General features: G+C 46.5%; 1 protein-coding gene across 1 annotated transcript in view; it reads right to left on the reverse strand.

Annotated features, from left to right (window-relative positions):
* The window catches only part of LOC138566649 (uncharacterized), a 246,830-nt gene that overhangs the window by 27,901 nt on the left and 196,348 nt on the right, over nt 1–22,581 (reverse strand). The window contains exon 4 of the mRNA XM_069644203.1: nt 2,717–2,871. Coding sequence (XP_069500304.1) covers nt 2,717–2,871 — 155 coding nt within the window. The remainder of the gene's footprint in view (nt 1–2,716; nt 2,872–22,581) is intronic.

A 22,581-nucleotide genomic window follows, 5' to 3' on the forward strand; every position in this document is an offset into this window, starting at 1 on the left:
ACCCCTGGGAATATTTCAAAGCGATAACCCACAGTCGATATCCCAAAATATGGAGTTTCCTTAATTTCAAAAAGTTTAAAATTCAGGGTTGCCCGCTTGGATTTGTTTGCAAAATGTAAGCAGCGAAATTGCATTTTTTCCTAATGGCATTGAACGTGTTCTCGACTCGTGCCACGAGAACTCCATCATTGCCGGTGCTTTCCATCCCGGGATTAAGTCATGAATCCCAATTGTGCAAATGTGCACGAGTGCATTCTGGGCGTGGCTCATTACACGCAGTGGCATTTAGTGCAGGTTCCCGCCAGGAGCCCATTTATGTTGACTTATTGTTCAAGAACTGGAGACCCGTAGAGGCAGGTGTAGAGTTTGGGAGCACTTGGAGAGATACCGCCCTGTGTAATATTCTTCCTGGAGGAAAAACGAACAGACAGATGTCATAGTTATACCTCAAGTCTCTCTTGGTATTCTACATGCGTAGAGTGCCACAAGAAACTCGAGTTGTAGCATGTGACATGTGTAGAATTCCAGGAGACTCAAGCACAGAGTGCCAGGAGACACAGTGTGGTGTATGACATGTGAAGAGGGCCAGGACAGACTCACGGTCTAACATATAACATGTGAAGAGGGCCAGGAGACACGGTGTAGCGTATGCCATGTGTAGAGTGCCAGGAGAGACTCAGTATCTGACATGTGTAAAGTGCCAGGAGAGACTCAAGGTGTAGCGTATGACATGTGTACAGTGGCAGGAGAGACTCACTGTGTAGCGCTTGACATGTGTATAGTGCCAGTAGAGACTTACATTGTAGCGTATGTCATGTGTAGAGTGCAAGGAGAGACTCACGGTGTAACGTTTGACAGGTGTAGAGTGCCAAGAGAGACTCACGGTTCAGCGTATGACATGTGTAGAGTGCCAGTAGAGACTTACGGTGTAGCGTATGCAGGGCTTTAAGTGGGGTAAGAAATCGAGAGGGGGCCCTCATTTGGGGGCGTGGCTTCTGGGAGGGCGTGGCCTAAAAAGCACGCAAATCGTAAGGTCTGCACACAAATATATATACATGTTATATATCTGTGTGCGTACCTTACTATGGTTTGTGTACTTTGCAGGCCATCTTTTCTAAACATAGAAATATGTTACATATTTCTATGTTTAGAAAAGATGGCCTGCAAAGTACACAAACCATAGTAAGGTACGCACACAGATATATAACATGTATATATATTTGTGTGCGTACCTTACGGTTTGCCTAGTTTTCAGGCCATGTTTTCGGGTTTATAAAAGATGGCTTTGAAAGTACACAATTCAAGCCATCTTTTATAAAGCTTTGACTACGGACAAAATTGTCCGTCCGCAAAGCTTTATAAAAGATGGCTTGAAATGTGTACTTTCAAAGCCATCTTTTATAAATCTCGAAATATGTCGAGGAATCCCCAGGTTCGCCGAGGGTTAAAGACGCCTCGGCGACCTGGGGAAACAAAGGAACAGTAACTGCCTCTGGTGACCTCTCGCGCGAGGGGTCACCAGATGCAGTTACTATGACTGACAGAAGTGGCAGCCAGTCACAGCATCGCTGTGGCTGGCTGCCACTAATGTCAGATGGCCTGACTTCATGGCAGGCGCATGCATTATCCCGTCGCGGCTGCGGCCGCGATGGGATAATGCATCCTGCCAATGTTGCGGGCGGTGGGACGGGGCCCCGGCAGGGCCCCGGCTCAGCCCCACTTTTTGGAGACTGCCGGGGCCCGGCCCCGGTAGGCCCCGGCCCACTTAAAGCACTGAGCGTATGTCATGTGTAGAGTGCCAGGAGAGACTCACCGTGAAACGTTTGACTGTGTAGAGTTCAAGCAGAGACTCACAGTGAAGCGTATGACATGTATAGAGTGCCAGGAGACACTCACGGTGCAGCATATGACATACGACATGTGTAGAGTATCAGGAGAAACTCACGGTGTAGCATATAACATGTGTAGAGTGTCACGGTGTAACGTTTGCCGCATGCACATGAGTTTGCACACCTAAAGCCCCACTTTCACAAACTCAAACACAGCAACTTTAGCAAGTGAAAAAAAAGAACAAAATGTATAATGCATTGTATTCACAGCGAAAACATATGATAAGAACAGACAGAAAGGATAACGAATATTGCAAAACACTCCCAGCAACTTCAACATACCAAAAAGATGTCTGTGCCAAACATACTTTGAGTGAAATAAGAGCGCTCAGACATAGCTGTTCTCCAATTGGTGCAAAGTCAAAAGCCCACCAAATGACTGCAAACCAAATATTGTGCACAGCCCAGACATGCTTAGCCTGGAATCACCCACCTAGTCAACAGGCAAAATGCGAAAAAAAGTAAAACAAAGAACCGTTGGAGCAAAGCAGTCACACAAAGGTCTAGTCAAACTAAGGCAACAACACACCATGTAACAAACTCACGGACAAAACCAAACATATCATAGAGTTAATAACATTTACACAGTGGCCACTTCTGCATGTATCAATGAACTTAACCAAGGCATGGGTGCACAAAATAAAACTCAAAATGCAAAATATGAAATCAAATGTACAGGTGAAATTACTGTTCTCCATGTTTTGCCTCTTCCGGCCACTGGGTGGCGCTCGGTGCTCATTTCCCTCCTGTCGAGGCTTTCCATTAGCGTCACTCTTTGATGAGAGTGTCTACTTCCTACTTCAAATAGCTATTGAATTAGCACTCACCTGCTTTGCGTTGCCGGAAAAGACAGTGGTGAGGCCTTTGCTCTGGTGGGTGTGTCTGAGGCACTTTCCTTTCTTCAGCTCAAGAATCAGCTCGGGCTTAGCAAGGGGAGACAGAGGAGACAGAGGAGACAGGAGCTGGTTCGTGGAAACCGGGCCTGGAGAGAGAGAGAGAGCGAGACATGGCGAGTCAGTGTGTGTGTGTTAGGAAGACGTGAACTACAGCGTTGTGTACATTATATATGACCCATACGTCAAATGTCCGGAAGATGTGTCTTAGTGCTCATGTGTACACATCCCAGAGCACAGTTAAAGGTCTGATTGTATAGCTCCAGTTGGTCCAGGAAGTCAAAAGTAACCACTGCAAATCACTTCCTCATGAGGTTCAAAGTGTTGTGGACCTTCTGGCCTTTGCGTAAAAAGTTCAAAACTGTCCTGTTCTAAATCCTAGTTCTAAACACTTTGGGCCACCTGACAAGTACGGCGGAAAGTGGTAAAAGTGGCGGTAATGGATTTACCTCCACTTTTACCCCTCCACTGAATTAAGGATTAGAGAATTTGAGCGCTAATTCCGCCAGTGGCACTAGCCCTGGTGGAAATTCCACCTCCGGATTTACCGCTCCAACCCAGCGCGAATTCCAGAGGTGGAATTAGCGCCAGAAATACAAATGGTAATGCTGCTGCTTTACAAAGGGTAATAACGCTGAAATAATGCCAAAAATGAGCGCTAATTCTGCCAGTGGCACTACCCTTGGCGGAAGTTCCACCGCCGGAATTACCGCTCTAACCCGGCCCGAATTCCAGAGGTGGAATTAGTGCCAGAAATATAAATGGTAATGTTAATGCTTTACTAGCGGAAATACAGCTGAACTAATGCCAAAAATTGGCAATAATTCTGTCAAAAATTGGGCGCGGTTACCTCCACCACAAAGGTGGAGGAGAATGCATTTAGGTGAGAAAAGTAGCACACAAGTGCACGCAATAGATGCATAAGGGACACACAGGTGCTGTGGCATGGAAGACTAAGAAACCCAAGCACTTGCACACAAGTAGTGGGAAGGAGTGGCAGCAGGTGAGTGTATGGCGTGGGTATATTGCCTAATACTCCACAAAATGAAAACCTCATAGATAGAAGCACTCACTCTGCGCGCAAGTCCATATGCTCCATGCGTAATTGCATGTCATTTATTAAGATGAAGGTCCGCCTGACGCGTGTTTCGAGCCACTGCGCTTCTTCTGAGGCTGAATTGTTGCGTCGCACGTATTTCATTTAACAGTTGCATTAATGCATAAACATGATCCAAAAGGCACTAACCAAATGCAGAGAGGGGTGGTTATACAAAAGCCCGTTATGACGTACCAGGTCAAATATGTGTGTACAACAAAGTAATGTAACATTTTTAAAAACGAAAACTCATCAATATATTGTACAGTTCAAACAATTCCAAAGGAAACAACCACATAGTACATACAAAGAGAGAAAGAAAAACAATAGAGAAAAGTCATCGATTATTCATATCCATGTATAGGAATGGACAATTAGTAGTTTGAGTGGTGTGTGTCACATCACATCTGCCATTTAAAGCAATGTAAAAACTCTTGTGCCTTAAGTGCTCTTCTGTTCCTGGATGTATCTATGTAAAAATAATAGTAATGAAAGTCTTACTCCAAATAGTTACATCTAATTTGACTGCAAACTTGATATCATACAGCAGACCGCAAGTCTAACCTCAATTTGGATTAATACTAGAAACCACCTAGTCAGGGTGATTCCCAGCAAACATAATGACTGTGTTGTGCAAACTGGAAGAAAGGCGAAACGACAACATCACTGAAACAACGTCTTGTCAAAAGACCTAACATTATGATCAAAGCTATCAAGGCACCATGTCAGAAGTTGCTTTCCTTACCTAGCCTTTCGGCACACTACCGCGTTGTCAGGGAAGCCGCAAAGCTGGTGATTGCCTGCATATGTCCATTCAGAGAAGCATAGCCCGTTACTACCTAGACCGTAACTAATGCTTGCTTCTATATCCGCCATCTTGCTTGTGGTTGTCTCAACTTAAAGCTATATTGGCTAATTCTAACATTGGGTGAGATAAATTGCAAATGTAGTCATCTTTGGAAGCTGGATAGCCACAAGTTGGATACGTGCGAATGTTCGCTCCATGCTAATGTAAAAATGTCAAATGATTGCAGAGACGGTCATTTGCAAATGCAAGTCCTCCTACGAAAATGTGTTTTCGAGTCACCACATCATGTTTTCTGTATCTATTTTAAAAGACCATCCCTCTCAGCCCATGTTTAAGTATGCATGAATATACTATATATTTACATAAGATCTAAATATGTTTGGTTGCGTAGACACTCATGGTTGCATTTACAATTAACCACACAATATTATGTGTGTCTGTGGCGCCGTTCGAAGGCATGTACCGATTAGATGGGTGACATACAAATAAGGCATGTCCGATGTTAAACATTCCACCTCCACAACCTACACCACATCCCATGAAATATATTGGTTAATTGGCAGTGCAATCAGGGATACAAAATGACCTAAGAACGCTGGCACTTGTCCCTAAGGGTGCGTCATAGTAGACGTTACAATTTTATGGTACCAAGTCGATTCAGAAATACTAGCCAAAATGGTTTGTCAATTATAGTCTTTGGCAAGGAGTTCCCTTTCTTTATCAATAGATTATGTTGGTACCTGCATATTGGTGCACATATATCTATTTTAGGATGTTGCCTGTGAATTGTCAATGAGTTCACATACAGGACATCCATAATGGGCCTACTGCATATGTTAATGGTTGTGAATAATTGCACAATACTCGTAAAGCTAACTGACGATATAGACCATGAAAAAGAACATTGTCATATGTGCACAGTCATCATGGAAAAAACAAGGAGGGTGATTTCATAAAAATACAGAGAATTCATGGTCAGTGTTGAGTCCAATAGAAACCGTCCTATATTGACAAATAAGCCGAGCTTCCAGCTGCCTTGAGTTTTAATTCAAGGTTTCCCCCTCTTTGTGGTAGGATAACCTTTGCCATCCCCACAAACTGAATATCCTTTTTGTTATCTATTTGATGGAAATGTTGCCAATGTATGGCTAATGGGTACTTTGCCTCTTGGTTGGCTATTGTCGATAGGTGTTCTCCAATTCTAATCTTTAAGGGTCTGAGTGTGCTCCCAATATAATGTAAACCACACACGTAAATGATGCAGCACTGTACAAATTTTGTATTGCAGTTGATAAATGAGTTTATATGATAGTATCCGAATATACAGTCATGGTTTCCAAAGCATGAATACACATGGTGCAAGACACACATTTGTGAAATCCATTATTCTGTGCCACATGTAGCCATGTTTGGCTGCTCTTGGGGTTAGACATGAAGGAAGAACAAAGTATATTCTTCAATGAACATACCTTGCTGTATATAATTCTAGGGTTTGGGTCTAACCACTTGCTTAGATCTTTATCCAACTGGATCAGGTGCCAGTGCCTCTTAATAATCGTGTAGATCTTTTGGCTGTTAGCGCTATATCTAGTGATAAGCCTTAATTTGTTCAATTATGTAGTATTAGTACGTACTTTTGGGGTGAGAAGATCAACTCTCTTCAAACTGCAAACTTCTTTCTCAGCTTTAACAAGTATTTTTTTTATTATATCCTCTCTCTAGGAATTTCTGGTTCATCAATTGGCTTTCAGATTTAAAATCCTCAGGGTTGCAGCAATTCCTCCTTGTCCGAATGTATTCGCCTTCGGGAATATAAGCTCTTGAAAGAGGAAAAGAATTGCCTGCCAGACTTTAAGCCCCTAGCCGGCATTTTTAAATCTTCGACTGTTTTACAAAGGTTCGACGCAAATCCTACAGATGTGGATCGTAGTGGCTGTGGTAAAAGAGGGCAATTCGAAGCACTCACCCATTCCCCTTTTCCTCTTTGAGATACACAATCCCAGAAGACTTTGGTGTTGTAGTCTACCTCATCAATAAAGTTACGAAGTTCAGACTTGTCGCTCATATCACCACCCTAATCCACGTCCTAGGGCATGCAATGAGCAATGAGGTGCGTCTGCAACTCCTGTCAAGCACCTACCTGGTTATCTTTATCTTAACCCTACCCTTATTTACTATAAATCCAAGCCCCCCCCTCTCAACGCTATCTGCTTCCTGACATTTGGCGGTCTCTCGGAGACAGGTATGTGTAGCATTTACATTCTTTGTGCATTCTTAGGAACGTGGACCGACTCCGATTCCATGTTCCGCTGTGGAACTAGTGCCAGTGAAGAGGAGCTGGTGGGGCAAAAGGATGCAAATAAATCTCCCTCTCTTTCACTCACCATGTGAGATATCTAGTTTTACGCTGTTGACTAGCGGATATGGAGCAGCGGTGACCCACCAAGTAGCCGCGCCTGCACTGAGTGCACTGAGTGCAACAGCCTATGCGTGAAGATCGCTCGATTGACATTTTGGTGGCATCCGGAGCGAGCAGAGTGGACCCCGGCTCTGTACGACCTTCATGCTGTGGTGACATTTATGCATGCCCGGTGAGCCTTAACACCATTATTATAAGTGTTGCAGTGTAAGCTTCACTAGACCCTGTATGCGCACTCCGCCGTTCAGCACCCCCTTTGAGGAAAGCGTGCAGACGTACAGACGTACAGAATGTGATGTCTATAGCAACATTACATTCCTAAACTAACGAGGACACTGGCCCAACAGCGATCAGGTGTTTTTGAACCAATACCTTTTAGAGTGCAAAGGCAAAACTACTGTGTGGGCCAGTGCTCTAGTGGACACTAGTGTGCATATTAAAGGCACAAGTGTGAGTGAAGGGGCGAAGTCTCCATTGAAACTAAAGTAAGTGAAGATGCTGTGAAACCAAGAGATGAACGTGCCCCCTAAAAGCACAGTCTCCATTAAGGTTATGGTGGACTACACTTGCAATACATTAAGAAAGAAAAAACAATAGATAAATAAATAGGAAAGCAAAGGAGAATAGGAGAATAAAGGAGAAGGCCAATGCAAGGGACTACGCGGTGGCAAAACCAATGCAGGGTGTGCTACCTCCCATTTTCTTTCTCGGGGCTCAAAGGAAGCCTCAAGTACCATGGAAGAGGTGGAAGAAATGGTTTGATCATTATGTGCCAGCCGTACAAGGCCCGAATGACTCAAGTGAGCACAAGAAATCCCTATTGATAAATTGCCCTGGCAACTATGACCAAGAACTGATTCAGAATCTTCCAGCTTTGAGTGAAGTGGAGTCAGACATCTTACGGGATATGACGTATGCACAAAGATGCTGGATACACATTGGGATAAAAAAGTCAGCATTGTGCTGGAGAGGTATCCTTTCGGAAATAGGATGTAGGAGCAAGGGGAGATGATGGAACAATATATTACTGTACTTAGGGGTCCTGCCACAACCTGTGAATTTGGGGGACACTAGAGCCGCGACTACGAGACCACTTTTTGTTGGAATGTAAGGAAGAGAAAGTACAGGAAGCACTTTGGTCCAAGGGGGAATCCGTCCTTTTGATGAGGTTCTCAGAGTTGCCAAAGAAGTTGAGCACATCAACATGTGCGTGAAGGAGTTGGAGAAAAGGGGTGATGATGATGAACTAAAGAAGGGCGAACCATCTACCTCCTCTGAAATCTTAGTTGTTCAGGTCAAGAAAAAAAAAAAAGACTTCTGTGTGTAAAAAGAACCTGTGCAGAGAAAATAATGAAGGGGAGGAAAGGAAGAAGTGTTTTACGTGCAAGTGTTTCATTTAGTTAATAGTGACAAGTTTCCGGGGGTTGAAGGCACTGTGCAAAAAAAGCAATCGTAAGGGTCATTTTACTGGTTGTTGTAGGAGCAAGGTAGCGTCTACTGACTACCTGGATGAACTGTGTGAGGAATGAGCGGAAGCCACATACATGATTGATGAGATGATGGATGCGATCATGTGGATCCAAGACGATAATGCAGTCACTGAGAAACATATGGCACTAGTAGGTACACAAGGAGTGACAGTAGAGATGGTCATTTATTCAGGTGGCAAGTATACTCTTACGCTGAAGAAATTTCATGACAGGTTCTGGAAGGGCAGTTTGTCACTGGAGAAGATAGACATGCATCCTGTAGCATATGGAGGAAGACCTATAAACTGCCCGGGTGGTTTTCAGCTGCCGTGTAGTTCAAGGAGCACTCAGCAAATTGGAAGGTTTATGTATTGACCAAAGGGAGCTCACCATTTCTCAGTTGGTCTCTCCAGAAGAGGCTCAAGATCAAATGGGCTGTGGAAAGGTTCAGGCCATTCTCCGGGTGAACTAGATTTGTGCTGAGATCAGATCACAAACTGTTAAAGGAGATTTTGACTTCCGTAGGGTTAGAGAAGAGTTGTTCCGCATAAGGAAATGTATCATTAATTTGCAGAAGCATACATGGGTTGTGGAATATGTTGCAGGCATTCAGAATAAAGTGACAGATCATTTGTCGAGACTCACGAATGTGATAGATGACAGTGAAGATGAGGATAAACAACAAGTCCTGAGTGTAGAGCAAAGGGCTGGTGACTAAGGAGTTGTGGGATGAAGCCATGAATTCAGATGAACTGTTGAGGAGATTGAAGGATGCTCTAGAAATTGGGGGTATGAATGGGGAAGTGTGTCAAGGCTTTCAATCAGAAGCAATTGGGTATAATCTGTTGCATGATCATGATGTGTTGTTTTGGGAGGTGATCAGATTGTTCCACCAGTTGGTGTGAGAGGGAAAAATGATTTTGGTTGCCCAGGGGGTTAGACAGGATTATTGGTGACCAGGCGTGGATTTATAAATAGAGAGGATGGTCAGAGAGTGTAACGAATATGAACATTCGACTAAAGGATGTGTTAGCAGGTCTAATCCTATGATGGTCATGACATTTCCTATGGTTCTATTGGAAAGAGTTGGTTTTGATGTTGTTGGTCCTGTGACGAGTTAGGGGAAGCAAGTTTATTGTATGGTACTAGTTGATTTTTTATCAAGATGGGTTGAAGTACAGTGGACGCAGAATACTTGTACCAGAGATATTATAAGATTTCTTGATGTTGTTTTTCAAAGGGAAGGTATGCCACTATTTTACTGACGGATAATGGTGTGCAACTAACATCTAGCGAGATGGAGTTTTCTCAAGAGGAATGGTATTGAACAGTGCACAAGTTCCATCACCATCCTGAGACAAATTGGTCGATTGAAAGATTTAACCGTGTGATAAAGCAGAGTATCCAGGGTGCTGTAGTAGATAACAAGGACTGGAAGAAAGCTGTGGAGGAAACTGTGGTGTACAGATTCATTTCGCATTCCACAAGTGGAGTGTCTCCGTTTGAGGTTCTCAGAGGCAGGAAGCCAAACACCAGGGTGTGTCCGGCATGGATGGGTAGGTCCAATATGAGTAAGATGACAGTGGAAGATGTTAGGGAAAGAATTGGAGAGCGACAGTTGAGACACAAGGTTGTGTACGACATTCGCAAAGCATCTAAAAAGTGTGATTGTGGTGGAAGGTGAATATGTGTAAATTAAATTGCCACAGAGGCAAGGTGGTTTGTGGTCTAAAGCAATAATGGTGATGGAAGTGCTGCATGGAGCTGTAAGGACGGATGATGGAAGGGTTTGGAATATGTGCAGAGGTAGTGAGTAAGTATGAGAGGCCATTGTTGTCAAGTACCAGTGGTGGAAAAACTGTTTGTAGTGATGGTGTACATCACCAAGGTGGTGTGAAGAGGAATGCTAATAGGGTGACCAGAACCAACAGGCCTAGGAGAGTAAGGAGGAGGCCTATGTATCTTAATGAGTATGTTGACTGATTCGGAATCAGCAATCTTGTCACTTGTATGTTTTTACTAGTTGAGTTGGATAGTCATTTACTGAGGGCATTCCCTGTGTCATTGTTGCTACGTGTGTTCATTACATGAGTACAGCTTATTCTGTGCATGTTTCATTTCTATTTTCCATTTAGTATAGCATATATGTAATGCAGTTTGCAGAGCCGTGGCAACATTGTGGTGTTGCAGATAAGGAAGGGAGAAGTGTAGCAGTTGCATTCTTTGTGCATTCTTAGGAGCGTGGAACCGACTCCGATTCTGTAGAACTAGTGTCAGTTGAAGAGGGGGCGTTGGGGGGGGTGGGGGGGGTAAGGACGCACACCAATCTCTCTCTTTCCCTCACTGTGGGAGATATCAATCATTACAGCATGCCTTTGCAGTATACTGTTGCAGTATGCTGCTGCTATCTCGTGTTATGTTAGCTTCTTGTTTTATCTTTCCTGTATAGGGTATCATGGAGTCTTGGATGAATCCAGGTTCTCCCTGTTTACGGCGGAACATTTGTTTAAGAAAAGCACTTCATGTGAAAGTGTAACATGTGGATTGTCATTTATTGCTTAACGTGTCTTTGGGACATGATTTCTGCCAGCCTTACAATCCATCATACAATCATGATTCGGACAGGAGAACAACGCTTGAAGATTAGGTCAGGTACAATCCTGACTACATTGGTTCAACTGGTTGCTTTTACACGAAATAAGGAAACTAATTTACAAAAAAATAACATCCAGAGGGAGAGGGAATATACAAAAATGTTTGCAAAATAGAGAATCTGATTGGTTGCCTCTCTTACGGTGAAGCCTTGCCCAACGATCAGTGATCTCTAAGAAACCCATTGGGCCTGGCAGTGCTAGCGTGAGAGGCAGGGCTGGTTCTGGCCTGCTCAGTCATGGCGCAGGTAATGCACAGGCTGAGGCGTGGCCATTATAGGATGGACACTGGGGGTACAGCTCCCAGGGGAATGTGATATCGGTCTTATCTGTGATATGTCATAGATAATCATTCCTGTCAGTTTCAGTGTCAGGGATGATATGAGTTTTCAGACACATGGCACAGTATGGGATTTGTTTTATAGTCAACTGTAACAGTTGATACATATCTCATGAAACTGGCACAGGAAATAATGGACAGATTTGTGAAATGACGGTATTCTGCACTTGCACGATAGTGCATTTCTCAGGCAGTTCAGAATTTGGTTGGGGGGAAGGTTTTGACGTTGACGCCTAAGACTCATCCTGCAAGTGTTGGGTGTATCCAATGGATTGTAGCATGGAACTAGCACATCTTCAACTCGATCAGTGTATGTCATGACTATTTTAGATTAGTCATGCCATTCTTTGCCTACAGAAACTTAACTAATGTGTTGCGTGTCTTGGTCAAAAGCTGGGATAATATTGGGTGTAGACAAGCGGTTTGTGCTGTCAAAACAACCCTGGGGATGCGGATCACACCCATGGAGTCGCAAGCGATTCATTATTTCTTTCTAAAATGTATCTATTCAAAATATTGATCTATTCACGGTCAAGTTTTAATGTGGCCGCTGCAAGAACATTTGCTTTGCGGCCCCCTTTTGCGATACTGAATTTGTTGTATATTAAATAAAATCCCCAGTGGTGTCCTGTAAGTAAAGATAGTATGCAAGGCGCGAAAGAGGTGGACACATCACACATTCGATATCCGAATAGGGTCCGTGAAAACACTGGCCGCAGGACGCTTTAAAGAAGCCCGACAATGATTTTTGGGATATTGGAGGTAATAATTCTTATGTCCAGAAGTGGCGCTATAATACAACATTCAAGCCAAAGGAAAGCATATTGGATCTATAATGTCCCAACATTGATTCTTATGGGTATAAATGAACAAGTGAAATGAAAGTTATGATTTGCACATGTTTGTAATACAGATCATGGTTTACTATTCCAATTTTGTTGAGTTAGTTTTTGCAAAATGTTTAATATATTTGTTCTGTTATTCTTTGAATGATCTTTTATGACAAATGATGTGTACGAATAGAGTGTGGTCGAGAGCTCCTAAAAGGAACAGGTAGAGATCAAGGGTTTTACTTATATTTCTTGAATTTTGTACGATGCCATAACCCGGGACGTGTGTCTTCCAATAAGATAAGCTATCTTTCTTAAAGCATCACCAGCAATGACAGCCTCCGCATCCCATGGACGCGTAACCTGGTGAAACTGGAACGCCTAAGAACACGAGAGCAAATAACCAGGATGCAAGCACTCTCTATACACGCTTTATATATGCTCATCCCCAGCAGCTGGTGGCCCTTCGCAGTGTGGCGCCAACAGCTCTGCAAGTCATGCCGTCTCCCCAGTCATGTGACCCGCCTGCACTTTCTATATTTGAAAGACGGCAAAGCCGACAAAGCCTTTCAACCTTCCGTGGTCTATGAATTGAGTGCCATGCCATTGGGTAATATTAACAGCTATGGGATGCACGGCATTCATAAAGTGCAAACCTAGCTGGAAAGAAACAGAGCGCTGTACAAAGGGTCACCCCCAGGTGCTACAAGTAGGATGAAGGTGGAGCTGGCATGAGTAGGGGGGGCAGGGGAGGAGCGGGGACTCCATAGGGACAAGGGGTTGAGTGGAGTGATCAGTGATTGGCGAGACCTATTTTTAGAGTGTTTAGAAGCAAGAGCAATCCAGAAGAAACCTCTATATAAAGACAATGGGCCTCATTACACGGAAGATAGTAAGGGTTTAATGGTACCGGTAAGGGCACCGGTACCGGTAAACCCTTACCGCATTACTACGAGGTCCCTTTGCAGGACCCGACCTTAACGGCTGGTGTAGACCAGCCGTTAAAGTTGGGACCCGCAAAGGGACCTTGGTGCTAATTACGGTACCGCAATTTGCGGTACCGTAATTAGCTCCTTCCCCATTCCCATTGAGCCCTATGGGGCAAAAATGGGAATGGGGAAGGGCCATGGAGAAAGGGGGAATTACCGCCCCGCCAACCTTGGAATGGGGTGGTAATTCCCCTTTTCTCCATAGTGATACCGGTATGGTACCGGCAGCAACCATGGTGCTAATATCTGCCCCCAGCTCTCTGTTTGAAGAAGCGTCTGACCCTCAGAGAGTTGGAGATGGATGAGCAGAGAGCTCGAGAAGGAAGAGAACATTGGAAGTAGAGCAGTCGGAGGCCCCAGAAGGCCTTGTGTACAATGCAGAGCGTCTTGAAGTTGATCCTTGCAGCCATGGGGAGCCAGTGAAGAGATTTCAGAGTTGGAGAGATACCATCCCTGGTCTTGAGGCCAAGGACAAGTCTTGCAGTCCTGTTCTGGATAAGTTGTAAAGGTCAAAGAGTAGAGGCAGGAAGATTTAGAAAGAGGCTGTTGCAATAGTCCAGCCTAGAGAGGACCAGAGCTCTGTAGACAGTGAGCTTCTGGGGGAAAGTGAGAAAAGGAAGAATACCTCTGGGGGAAAGTGAGAAAAGGAAGAATACCTCTGAGGAGGTGCAGCTGATAGTTTGACTTCTTAGAGACATCAGCGATGTGAGGAGAGAAGGAGAGGGTGGAGTCGAAGATGACAGCAAGGTTCTTAGCCTCACAAGAAGGAGCAGGAAGAGGGCACAGAGTGGGCGGCCAGAGTGAGAGAGGAAAGGAGGGAGTGGGTGTCCCAATAAGGAGGATCTCAGTCTTACTGCCATTAAGGCAGAGATCATTAGCGGCACACCATTCCTGAATTGCAGCCAGAAAGTCTGGTATGAGAGAAGTAGCAAAGGTGGCTTTTGGGAGCCTGAAAGAGAGCTCAGTGTCATCCGTATAACATAGTAAATTGGAGCAAGGAGTAGCAATGCAGTGGGCAAGAGGTGCCAGACTGTGGTTGAAGAGCCAGGGAGAGAGGTTAGACCCCTGGGGAACAAAACAAGTAGAGAGAGAGATAGAAGAGAGGAGAGACCCCAGTTGGACCTGAGAGGGTCTGTCGGTGAGAAAGCAGGTCAACCAGGCCAGGGCCTGATCAGTAATACCAAGGTTGTCGCTGAGACGATTGAGCAGGATGGCATGGTTGACCGTGTCAAAAGCAGAGGATAGATCAAGGAGAATGAGGACAGAAGGGAGATTAGAGTCAGGATTGGAGAGCAAGTCTTCACGGGTGTTCAGGAGAGCAGTTTCCATGCTTCAGCAGCTCTGAAGCCAGACTGGTGGTCATGGAGGCAACCAACAGATTCAGTATGTAGATTAAGCTGGGAGATGGCCAGCTTTTACAAGAGTGTGTCCAGGAAAGGAGTGATAGAGATTGGGCAATAGTTAGCCGGAGAGGTAGGATCGTCCGAGGGCTTCTTTAGGAGAGGGTGCACAAGAGAGTGCTTAAGGGGGAGGGGAAATATCCAGTGGCAAAGGAGTGATTGCAGAAATCAGCCAAGTCAGGAGCAAGGTTGTCGATGTGGTCCTTGATTGTTCTGGATGAGCAGGCGAGAAACTGCTTTGATGAGACTTTCATAGATCGTACTTGTCTAGAAACATCGTCAGGGCTGAACAGGGGAAAGGAGGAGAAAGGAGGAGGAGGAGAGACGGCCACGGATGGGCCAGGAGGTAGAGGAAGAGAGGGTGGACAGGATATCCTGAGTTTTAGTAGTGAAATGACAGGCCAACGCTGTGCAGAGGGCCTGAGAAGGAACAGGAGAGTTAGAAACTGCATCAGGATTGGCCAGCTCCTTGCAGATTTTGAAAAGTTTGGCTGAGTTGTTAGATTCCGCAGAGATGCAGGCTTGGATGTAGGCTCTCTTCTTAGAGAGTACAGAGAGTCTGTACTGCCTTTGGAGCAAGCGACACAGTTTGTCAGGGCGTGCGCACGAGGCCCTCGACTTCCTCTCTGCTGCCCTCCACTTGCGTTTAAGAGTGGCGAGGTCGGAATCATACAAAAAGTCACACTTGGATTTGGGCTTCAAGCGGATCCTCATGACAGGGGCAAGGACATCCAAAGTGTTAGAGATGAAGGTTAGAGAGGGTTGTGGCAGGGTGTGATTCAGCCAAAGGTACAGGAGGAGAGGGGAAAGTAGCGGAAATGCCTCAACTGACACACGCTTCATGGGTCGGATGACCAAGAAGGTAGGTGGCAGTGCTGGAGTCGGCTTGACCTGTGGGGAAGAGAGAGAGAGGTGGGAAGAAAGGAGAAAGTGATCACTCCAAGAAAGAGGACTGATGAGAGGGTTAGAGAAGGGGAGGTCTGAGGAAATCAGAACATCCACGGTGCGACCTGCAGAGGGAGTCAGGCCAGAGGGAAGAAGAAAGAGAGAGAGAAAGAGAGAGAGAGAGAGAGAGAGAGAGAGAGAGAGAGAGAGGGAGAGAGAGAGAGAGAGAGAGAGAGAGAGAGAGAGAGAGAGAGGGAATCGCAGAAATTGTGAATGAGTCCTGAAGAAGGGCTGGAAGCATCCAGGTGGATTTTCAAGTCTCTGAGGAGGAGAGGTTGGGAGGTGGAGGCAGGGAGCGAGGAGGAGAGGTCAGCCCACTCAGAGAGGAAGAGGGTGACCTGGCCAGGCAGCCTGTAGATAGTGCCCTCAGTGAGAGAGAGGCCAGGAGAGATGGAGAGCCTGCAGACCAGGCATTCAAAGGAGGAGTAGTGCTGCATTGGAATGATAGAAGCAGGGATCCACTCTGGGGAAATCAAAGCTACACCCCCACCAGGATGGTTGGTTCTGGGTTTGGAGAGGATCTTGCAGCATCGGGAAGGAGAGTGTCGAACCTCGTGACAGAGCTGGCCATGAACCAAGTCTCGGTGAGACCGAGTACATCCAACTCAAGCTCTTCCAGGCGTTGTCAGATGTCAGAGTAGTGTTTGACAGCTGAACGAGAGATGAGAGTAGCGATGTGGTGCAGGTTGCCACATTTGAAGGACTTCCGGGGAGGGGTACAGGCCAGAAGTTCACCCTGCGGAAGGGTTGGAGGTAGCCGAGGATGGGCAGAGGAGGAAGGAAGAGAAGGCAGGGTAGTCAGAGAGGGAGAAGAGAGTGCCAGAGGGGTGGCAACAGAGGACGGCAACAGGGTGGCCAGAGAAGGATCAGGAGGTACCGAAGAGGTGGCAGAGGAAGGAGGCGGCAGAGAAGCCAGAGAGGGTTAAGAATGGATAGCAGGAGAGAAAGGAATTGATAAGGCATGGGAAGCATCTATCAAAGAGGAGGAGATTGGCCTGAGGGCCCTGATATGATATGGCATTTGTAACGCACCTATACACAAGTGTTTCAAGGTGCGACAAGGCAGGGAGGGGGAACAAGGGGAGACAGACAACGATCCTACTAGGCCAGGTGTCATTCAGATCGCGCAAGTGCAAGGGTGGAGGGGAAGGGAAAAAGTGCAAGGGGAAAGGGAGAGGGGAAAGTGCAGTACAGGGTTGGTAGAATACAAGATAAATAATAAGGGCCCGTTGTTGGCAAGTGCAAGGTAAGTGCAGACAAGTGCTGGGAAGGGGGGCTGTAGGGATACAGAGACAGTCCCGCAGTGCAGGGGTTGCCAGGGAGGCAGTGCAGGGGAGAGTGGCTGGGCCAAGGACCGAGAACGGTGAGTAACCCAGTTGCAGATTCAGTGCAGTTTCAGTAATTAGCAGGGGAGAGGGGGAGAGAAAGCAGAAGCAAAGAGGAAGGTTTTGAGGTGCTTCCGGAACCGGAGATGGTTCTCCTCAAGTTTCAGGGAGGCAGGAAGGATGTTCCAGAGGGAGGCCCCTGCTGCAGAGAGAGATCTACCCCCAACTCGTGGCTTGGAGAAGCGGCTGACCCTGAGGGAGTTGGAGGCGGATGAGCGAAGTGCTCGAGAAGGAAGATATTTAGGAAGAGAGAGTTGAAGGTATTTTGGCCCCAGGCCCCAGAAGGCCTTGTGGACAATGCAGAGGGTTTTGAACTTAATCCTCGCAGCCACTGGGAGCCAGTGTAGCAATTTCAGTCCTGGATGGCTTGGGGCCAAGGACAAGTCTCGCAGTCCTGTTCTGGATGAGTTGCAGAGGGCGGAGAGTAGAAGCAGGCAGATTTAGATAGAGGCTGTTACAGTAGTCCAGCTTCGAGAGAACCAGGGCTCTGGAAACAGTGAGATTCTGGGGGAAGGAGAGGAAAGGAAGGATACCTCTGAGGAGGTGCAGCTGGTAGTGTGACTTCTTGGAGACGTCAGATATGTGTGGAGAGAAGGAGAGTGTGGAGTCGAAGATGACCCCGAGGTTTTTTGCCTTGCAGGTAGGAGCAGAAAGAGGGCCAAGAGAGGCCGGCCAGAGAGCTGCAGGGAAGGAGGGAGTGGGTGTGCCGATGAGTAGAATCTCAGTCTTACTGGCATTAAGGCAGAGGTCTTTGGCGGCACACCATTCCTGGATAGCAGAGACACTGTCAGAGATGAGGGAAGGAGAAGAGGAGGCCGAGGGTAGCCTGAAAATGAGCTGGATATCATCCGCATAGCAATGAAAGTTGGGGCAGAGAGCGGCGATGCGGTGGGCAAGGAGTGCCAGATACTTGTTGAACAGCCAGGGAGAGAGGTTAGATCCCTGGGGAACGCCACAGGTAGAGAAAAAGATGTCAGAGAGGAAGGACCCCAGTTGGACCTGGGAGGGTCGATTGTAGAGTAAGGAGGTCAGCCACGCCAGAGCCTGACCAGTGATACCCAGGTTATCACGGAGACGGTTGAGCAGGATGGCATGGTTGACAGTATCAAAGGCAGAAGAGAGATCAAGCAAAATGAGAACACATGGAATGTTAGAGTCAAGGTTCGAGAGCAGGTCCTCACGGATGTTCAGGAGAGCAGCTTCCGTGCTTCTGGCAGCTCTGAAGCCAGACTGATGGTCATGAAGACTACCAACAGATTCAGCATGGAGATTAAGTTGGGAGATGGCCAGTTTCTCCAGGAGCTTGCCAAGGAAGGGATGCCCTTCACCAAGACGGTGCCATTTAAGTAGACATTAATGAAGGACTTAGAGGAGTGGAAGGGGACCAGGAGGGCCTCCCACCAGGTGCCACCATTAATTGGAGAAGAAGAAAAAGGACAGAGAGCAGAGACCATATGGGTGGAGGGAACGACAAAGAGTATGTCCGTAAGGGTCTGTCTGGAGGAAGCACTGGTATAGTATCAGCGATAGGGAGGCCTGGGTTGGGACCAGGATGTCTCTTTTGAACTTCCTTGTGCCAGACTTAGAGCGAGGGATAGGATAGTCAATAGAAAAGCAGTTACAAAAGATACGTGAGACAGAGAGCACCATAAGGGTTGCGGGGAGGAAAGAGGGGATTAAGGAGAGGGGACCCTAGGCAGGCGAGGGATTAGGGGAGGTCACGCAGTGTGGGGGGGCAGATAGGAGGGAGGCACCGGGGGGGCACGAAAGGGATGGGGACACAACAAAGAACAAGAACAATGGAGCTACAATTCAGATGCAGGACAGAATCATCAGAAAGAAAAGAGCACAACAGGGAACCTAGAGGTAGAGAATGCAGATGTAGTACAGAACCAGTACAGAACCAGGCAAAGCACAACGCGAACCTGGAAGTAAAGAAAGCAGATGCAATACAGGACAAAAAACAAAACACAGAGGTCAGCAGGGAACCTAGAAGTTAAGAACGCAGGCAATTGCAATGTGATGCCACAAACCGTGGATAGCAACACAATATCAACAACCGTAGAGAGCAAACACGAGAACCCGTTAATTCCTCATTGAAAAAACCCATCCCCATTCCCATTTGAGCCCCCATAGGGCTCAATGGGAATGGGAAGGGAGCTAATAACGGGCCCGTTAATAACTGGCCCGTTATTAGCTCCCTGGTCCCCTTGCGGGACCCGCTAAGGACGTCTGGTCTGACCAGACGTTCTGAGTGGGTCCCGCAAAGGAACCTCGTAATAGGGCATCCTGTAATGAACGGTGCTAGTTCCATACGGCACCGTTCATTACGGGACCGCCAGGGTCGTAATGAGGCCCCATGTCAGAATAGTACACAATAGATCGAAGAGTAAAGGGCTGAGATGGGAGAGGAAGGAAGGGAAACGCAGGAGGGGGTGGTGGTACAGGATTTGGGGACCTACGAAGCGAGGGAGTGCATGTGGCCCAGTTGCTGGCTAAGTATTTGAGCACAGCACAATACAACACACACAGATTCGACTTTCCCAAAACGCGGAACAAGACTAGGTTTTTGAGCACAGCACAATACAACACACCCAGATTTGACTTACCTGATCAGTCACACCAGGTCAACGGCTGCAGGCTACGTGCTACCATGGCGGACACCAGCAGACACCACTGGAGCTGTCCTTAGCCTCTGGTCCTTGGCCAAGGGGGTGCCATGGGAGGGGTTGACTTGGGTGGCTGATTTAAAGGGCCTGCCAACCTATGGGAGTGTGGTGGGATGGAAGGAGGGCCAACAAACAAGGAAGCAGCGGGACAAAGGGAATGGGGAGTGGACACACACGTGCTGCGGAGCAATAATAAAACTTTTACAAATGCACAACTTACTGTGCCACGGAGCACCTGTCCTGACCGCAGCATCTGAGAAGTTGACATTGGCGTTGCCGATGGTAGGAATGGCATGTGGGGAAAGAGGGAGAAAACACATGTTGGTGCATGCTTACCTGCTTTCTGGGCAGGGGTTCGGGCCATGGCTCCGAATAAGTCCAAACAGGAATTTCCATTTTCTTCGCCCTTCGATTCAGACGCCTGGGTGAGAGACGCTCTTGATCTAAGAGTTAAGAGCAGAGAGGAAGAGGCAGGGCTAAGAAGGTGGGTTGTGCTTAGGCCAGGTGACCTAGATCCACTTGCACCTGCTCCCCATCTGCAAAGGAAAAGAGGCTGGAGGGCTCCTTAAGTGGGGAAAAAGAGCGGCAACCAGGAAGGCACCAGGTGGGCGGGGCTTAGGCCAGGTGACCTAAATCCACTTGCACCTACTCCCCATTAAGCACTCATGTAGAGGGCCATGCCTAACAGTCAACTATGCTAGTATGAAAGTACTTATTCGTGAGTGAGTTTGGTAAGGAGGGAGATGTGTTGTGAGGTGCTTGTTTAGTCTGATGTGGTTTGTCATGTGATTTATGATGTCACCTGAGTGCCTGTGGAATGGTGATGTATGAGTGGAAGAATGCTGTGGTGAGTGTTCTATGTTGTATCAGTTGGGCCCTCCCTTCCTGGGTGATGGGTGCCGATGTTAATATGTCTTATTTATACCTGATATTTTGTCTTGTAACTTGTAACTTAAGAACCTGAAGTAAATTTAAGAAGAAGTAACCCAAAGCGGTGTGGACATTGCTTTATTACATTGGCGATGAGTATCTCTGGAAAGGAAAGAAGAAGCCAGTTGCAGAAAGAGATATGAAATACATCGACTGAAGAGGACTGCTGCGGGGGGTGCAGTAGATATCAGGACCAGAAGAGAAGAAAGACAACACCGCCCCCAAGTAAGCATACCCATCACCCAGGGCAGACTAGGGAGGAGGTTGGAGCCCCATGGCAGTAAGCCCCACAGTAGACTGAGCCAGCAGTCAGCAGCCCATAAGGCCCAAAGAAGCTGGTTAAAGGCCCATAATATGACTGATAAGCAGCTCATAAAAGTTTGGGAGTCCCGGGTGTTGGGCATTATGAGAATAGATGTGGCATCACCTTAAGTGGAGGAGAGTCCCTGCATTGAGGACCAGCTGCCCTTAAGCTTTGGGAACGCTAGTTCCATGAGGGGCTCAAGAGGACAGCGTTGCAACCGGCGCTCAGATTAAGAAGGGGTTTACGGTGTAAAAGTGTCTCAAGTTTTTTTTTAATGAAAATGGAAAAGGACTGAATTTAAATGTGCAGCCCGGGGTGACCATAGCAATAGTGCGAGATGGAGAAAGGAGCAGCCTGGGGGTGTTCAGAGTGAGGGTGCATGAAGACGCTGCTCCTAATATGAATGCTAGAAAGTTCAAACAGCACAGGAGACCAGGGGACCGTTGGTCCAAGAGCAGCGCAGGAGCCCTTACGTCCTTTGTTGCCTGATTGATTGTGATGCCGTCAATCATCTATCAGAGGGGGTGGCGATTAATCCGAACTTTGTGTTCTTGGTGTTCTGTGAGACGTATGTGACAAGGCAATGATTCAGAACGGAAAGGAGAACAAAGGCTCACGAGTAAAGGACCTTGTTCTTGGTACGCAACATCACGTTGCATGATCCGGAAGGCATTTTTTTTTTAAGGGGACATTGCGTGCTACGGAGAGCAAGAAGAAAAACTACCTCCCCATCGTATGGGTGCATCGCACCCTGTTTTTTTTTTTATTATGGTGCAAGGTAGTTTATCTGGCAACGATGGTGGAACATTACCCGCTCCGCCCCAGATAGCGGGGCGTTCAGTAGCGGCCAACAGTGGTGAACAGTAGGAGCAGCCACGGTCTTGCTAAGTATGAGGCTTTATTTAGTAATTGCTGCTCTGACGAATGGGAGGAACGTTGTGGAAGTAATGCATGTAAGGTTTCAGGTTTTGGAAATCCTTCATTATGTGTCGAGTCAGGACTTCAGCAGAGCTGCTCCGCCTGGCAAGGACGTTGTGTGGCAGTCAACGATGAAATACAGGCATTGTAGCCATGCTGTTATAAGATGGCACTGAGCATTGGGGATTTAGGCTTGACAGGTAGAATTTTTTAGTTGGCACCGCTTCAAGTGTAAATGTGCACTATGATACTATGGTTGCTGATACGGTATGAGAGCGTTAGAGTGAGTTGAATGTTTTTTTTTAACACTACATATTGAACAGTTGATGATGTGGTGTGAGTGGTGAGTAATTCTGCAATTTGTTAGGAACCTAACATATTCCAAGGATTTGCAGGTATATGGACTTTTTATTAGTTAAATTGTGCATAGCTCTATGCAATGCAGGAGGATGATGCAATGTGGAGCCTATTTATGTGAGATTGAGCTAACGTAACGTTTTGAGGAATTTTTAGGTGTTATGGTTGTTCAATGACAACATGGACTTTTAGGCATTTGTAACCGTCCTATCGCGATGTGAAGGAACATTGCATGTGCTAAGTATAAAGTTTACAGTTTTAAAATTGTAAATGAAGAAGAGAAACGTCA

This window comes from Ambystoma mexicanum, chromosome 1p (genome assembly GCF_040938575.1).
Source record: "Ambystoma mexicanum isolate Mex_15411 chromosome 1p, UKY_AmexF1_1, whole genome shotgun sequence".
Lineage (NCBI taxonomy): Eukaryota > Metazoa > Chordata > Amphibia > Caudata > Ambystomatidae > Ambystoma > Ambystoma mexicanum.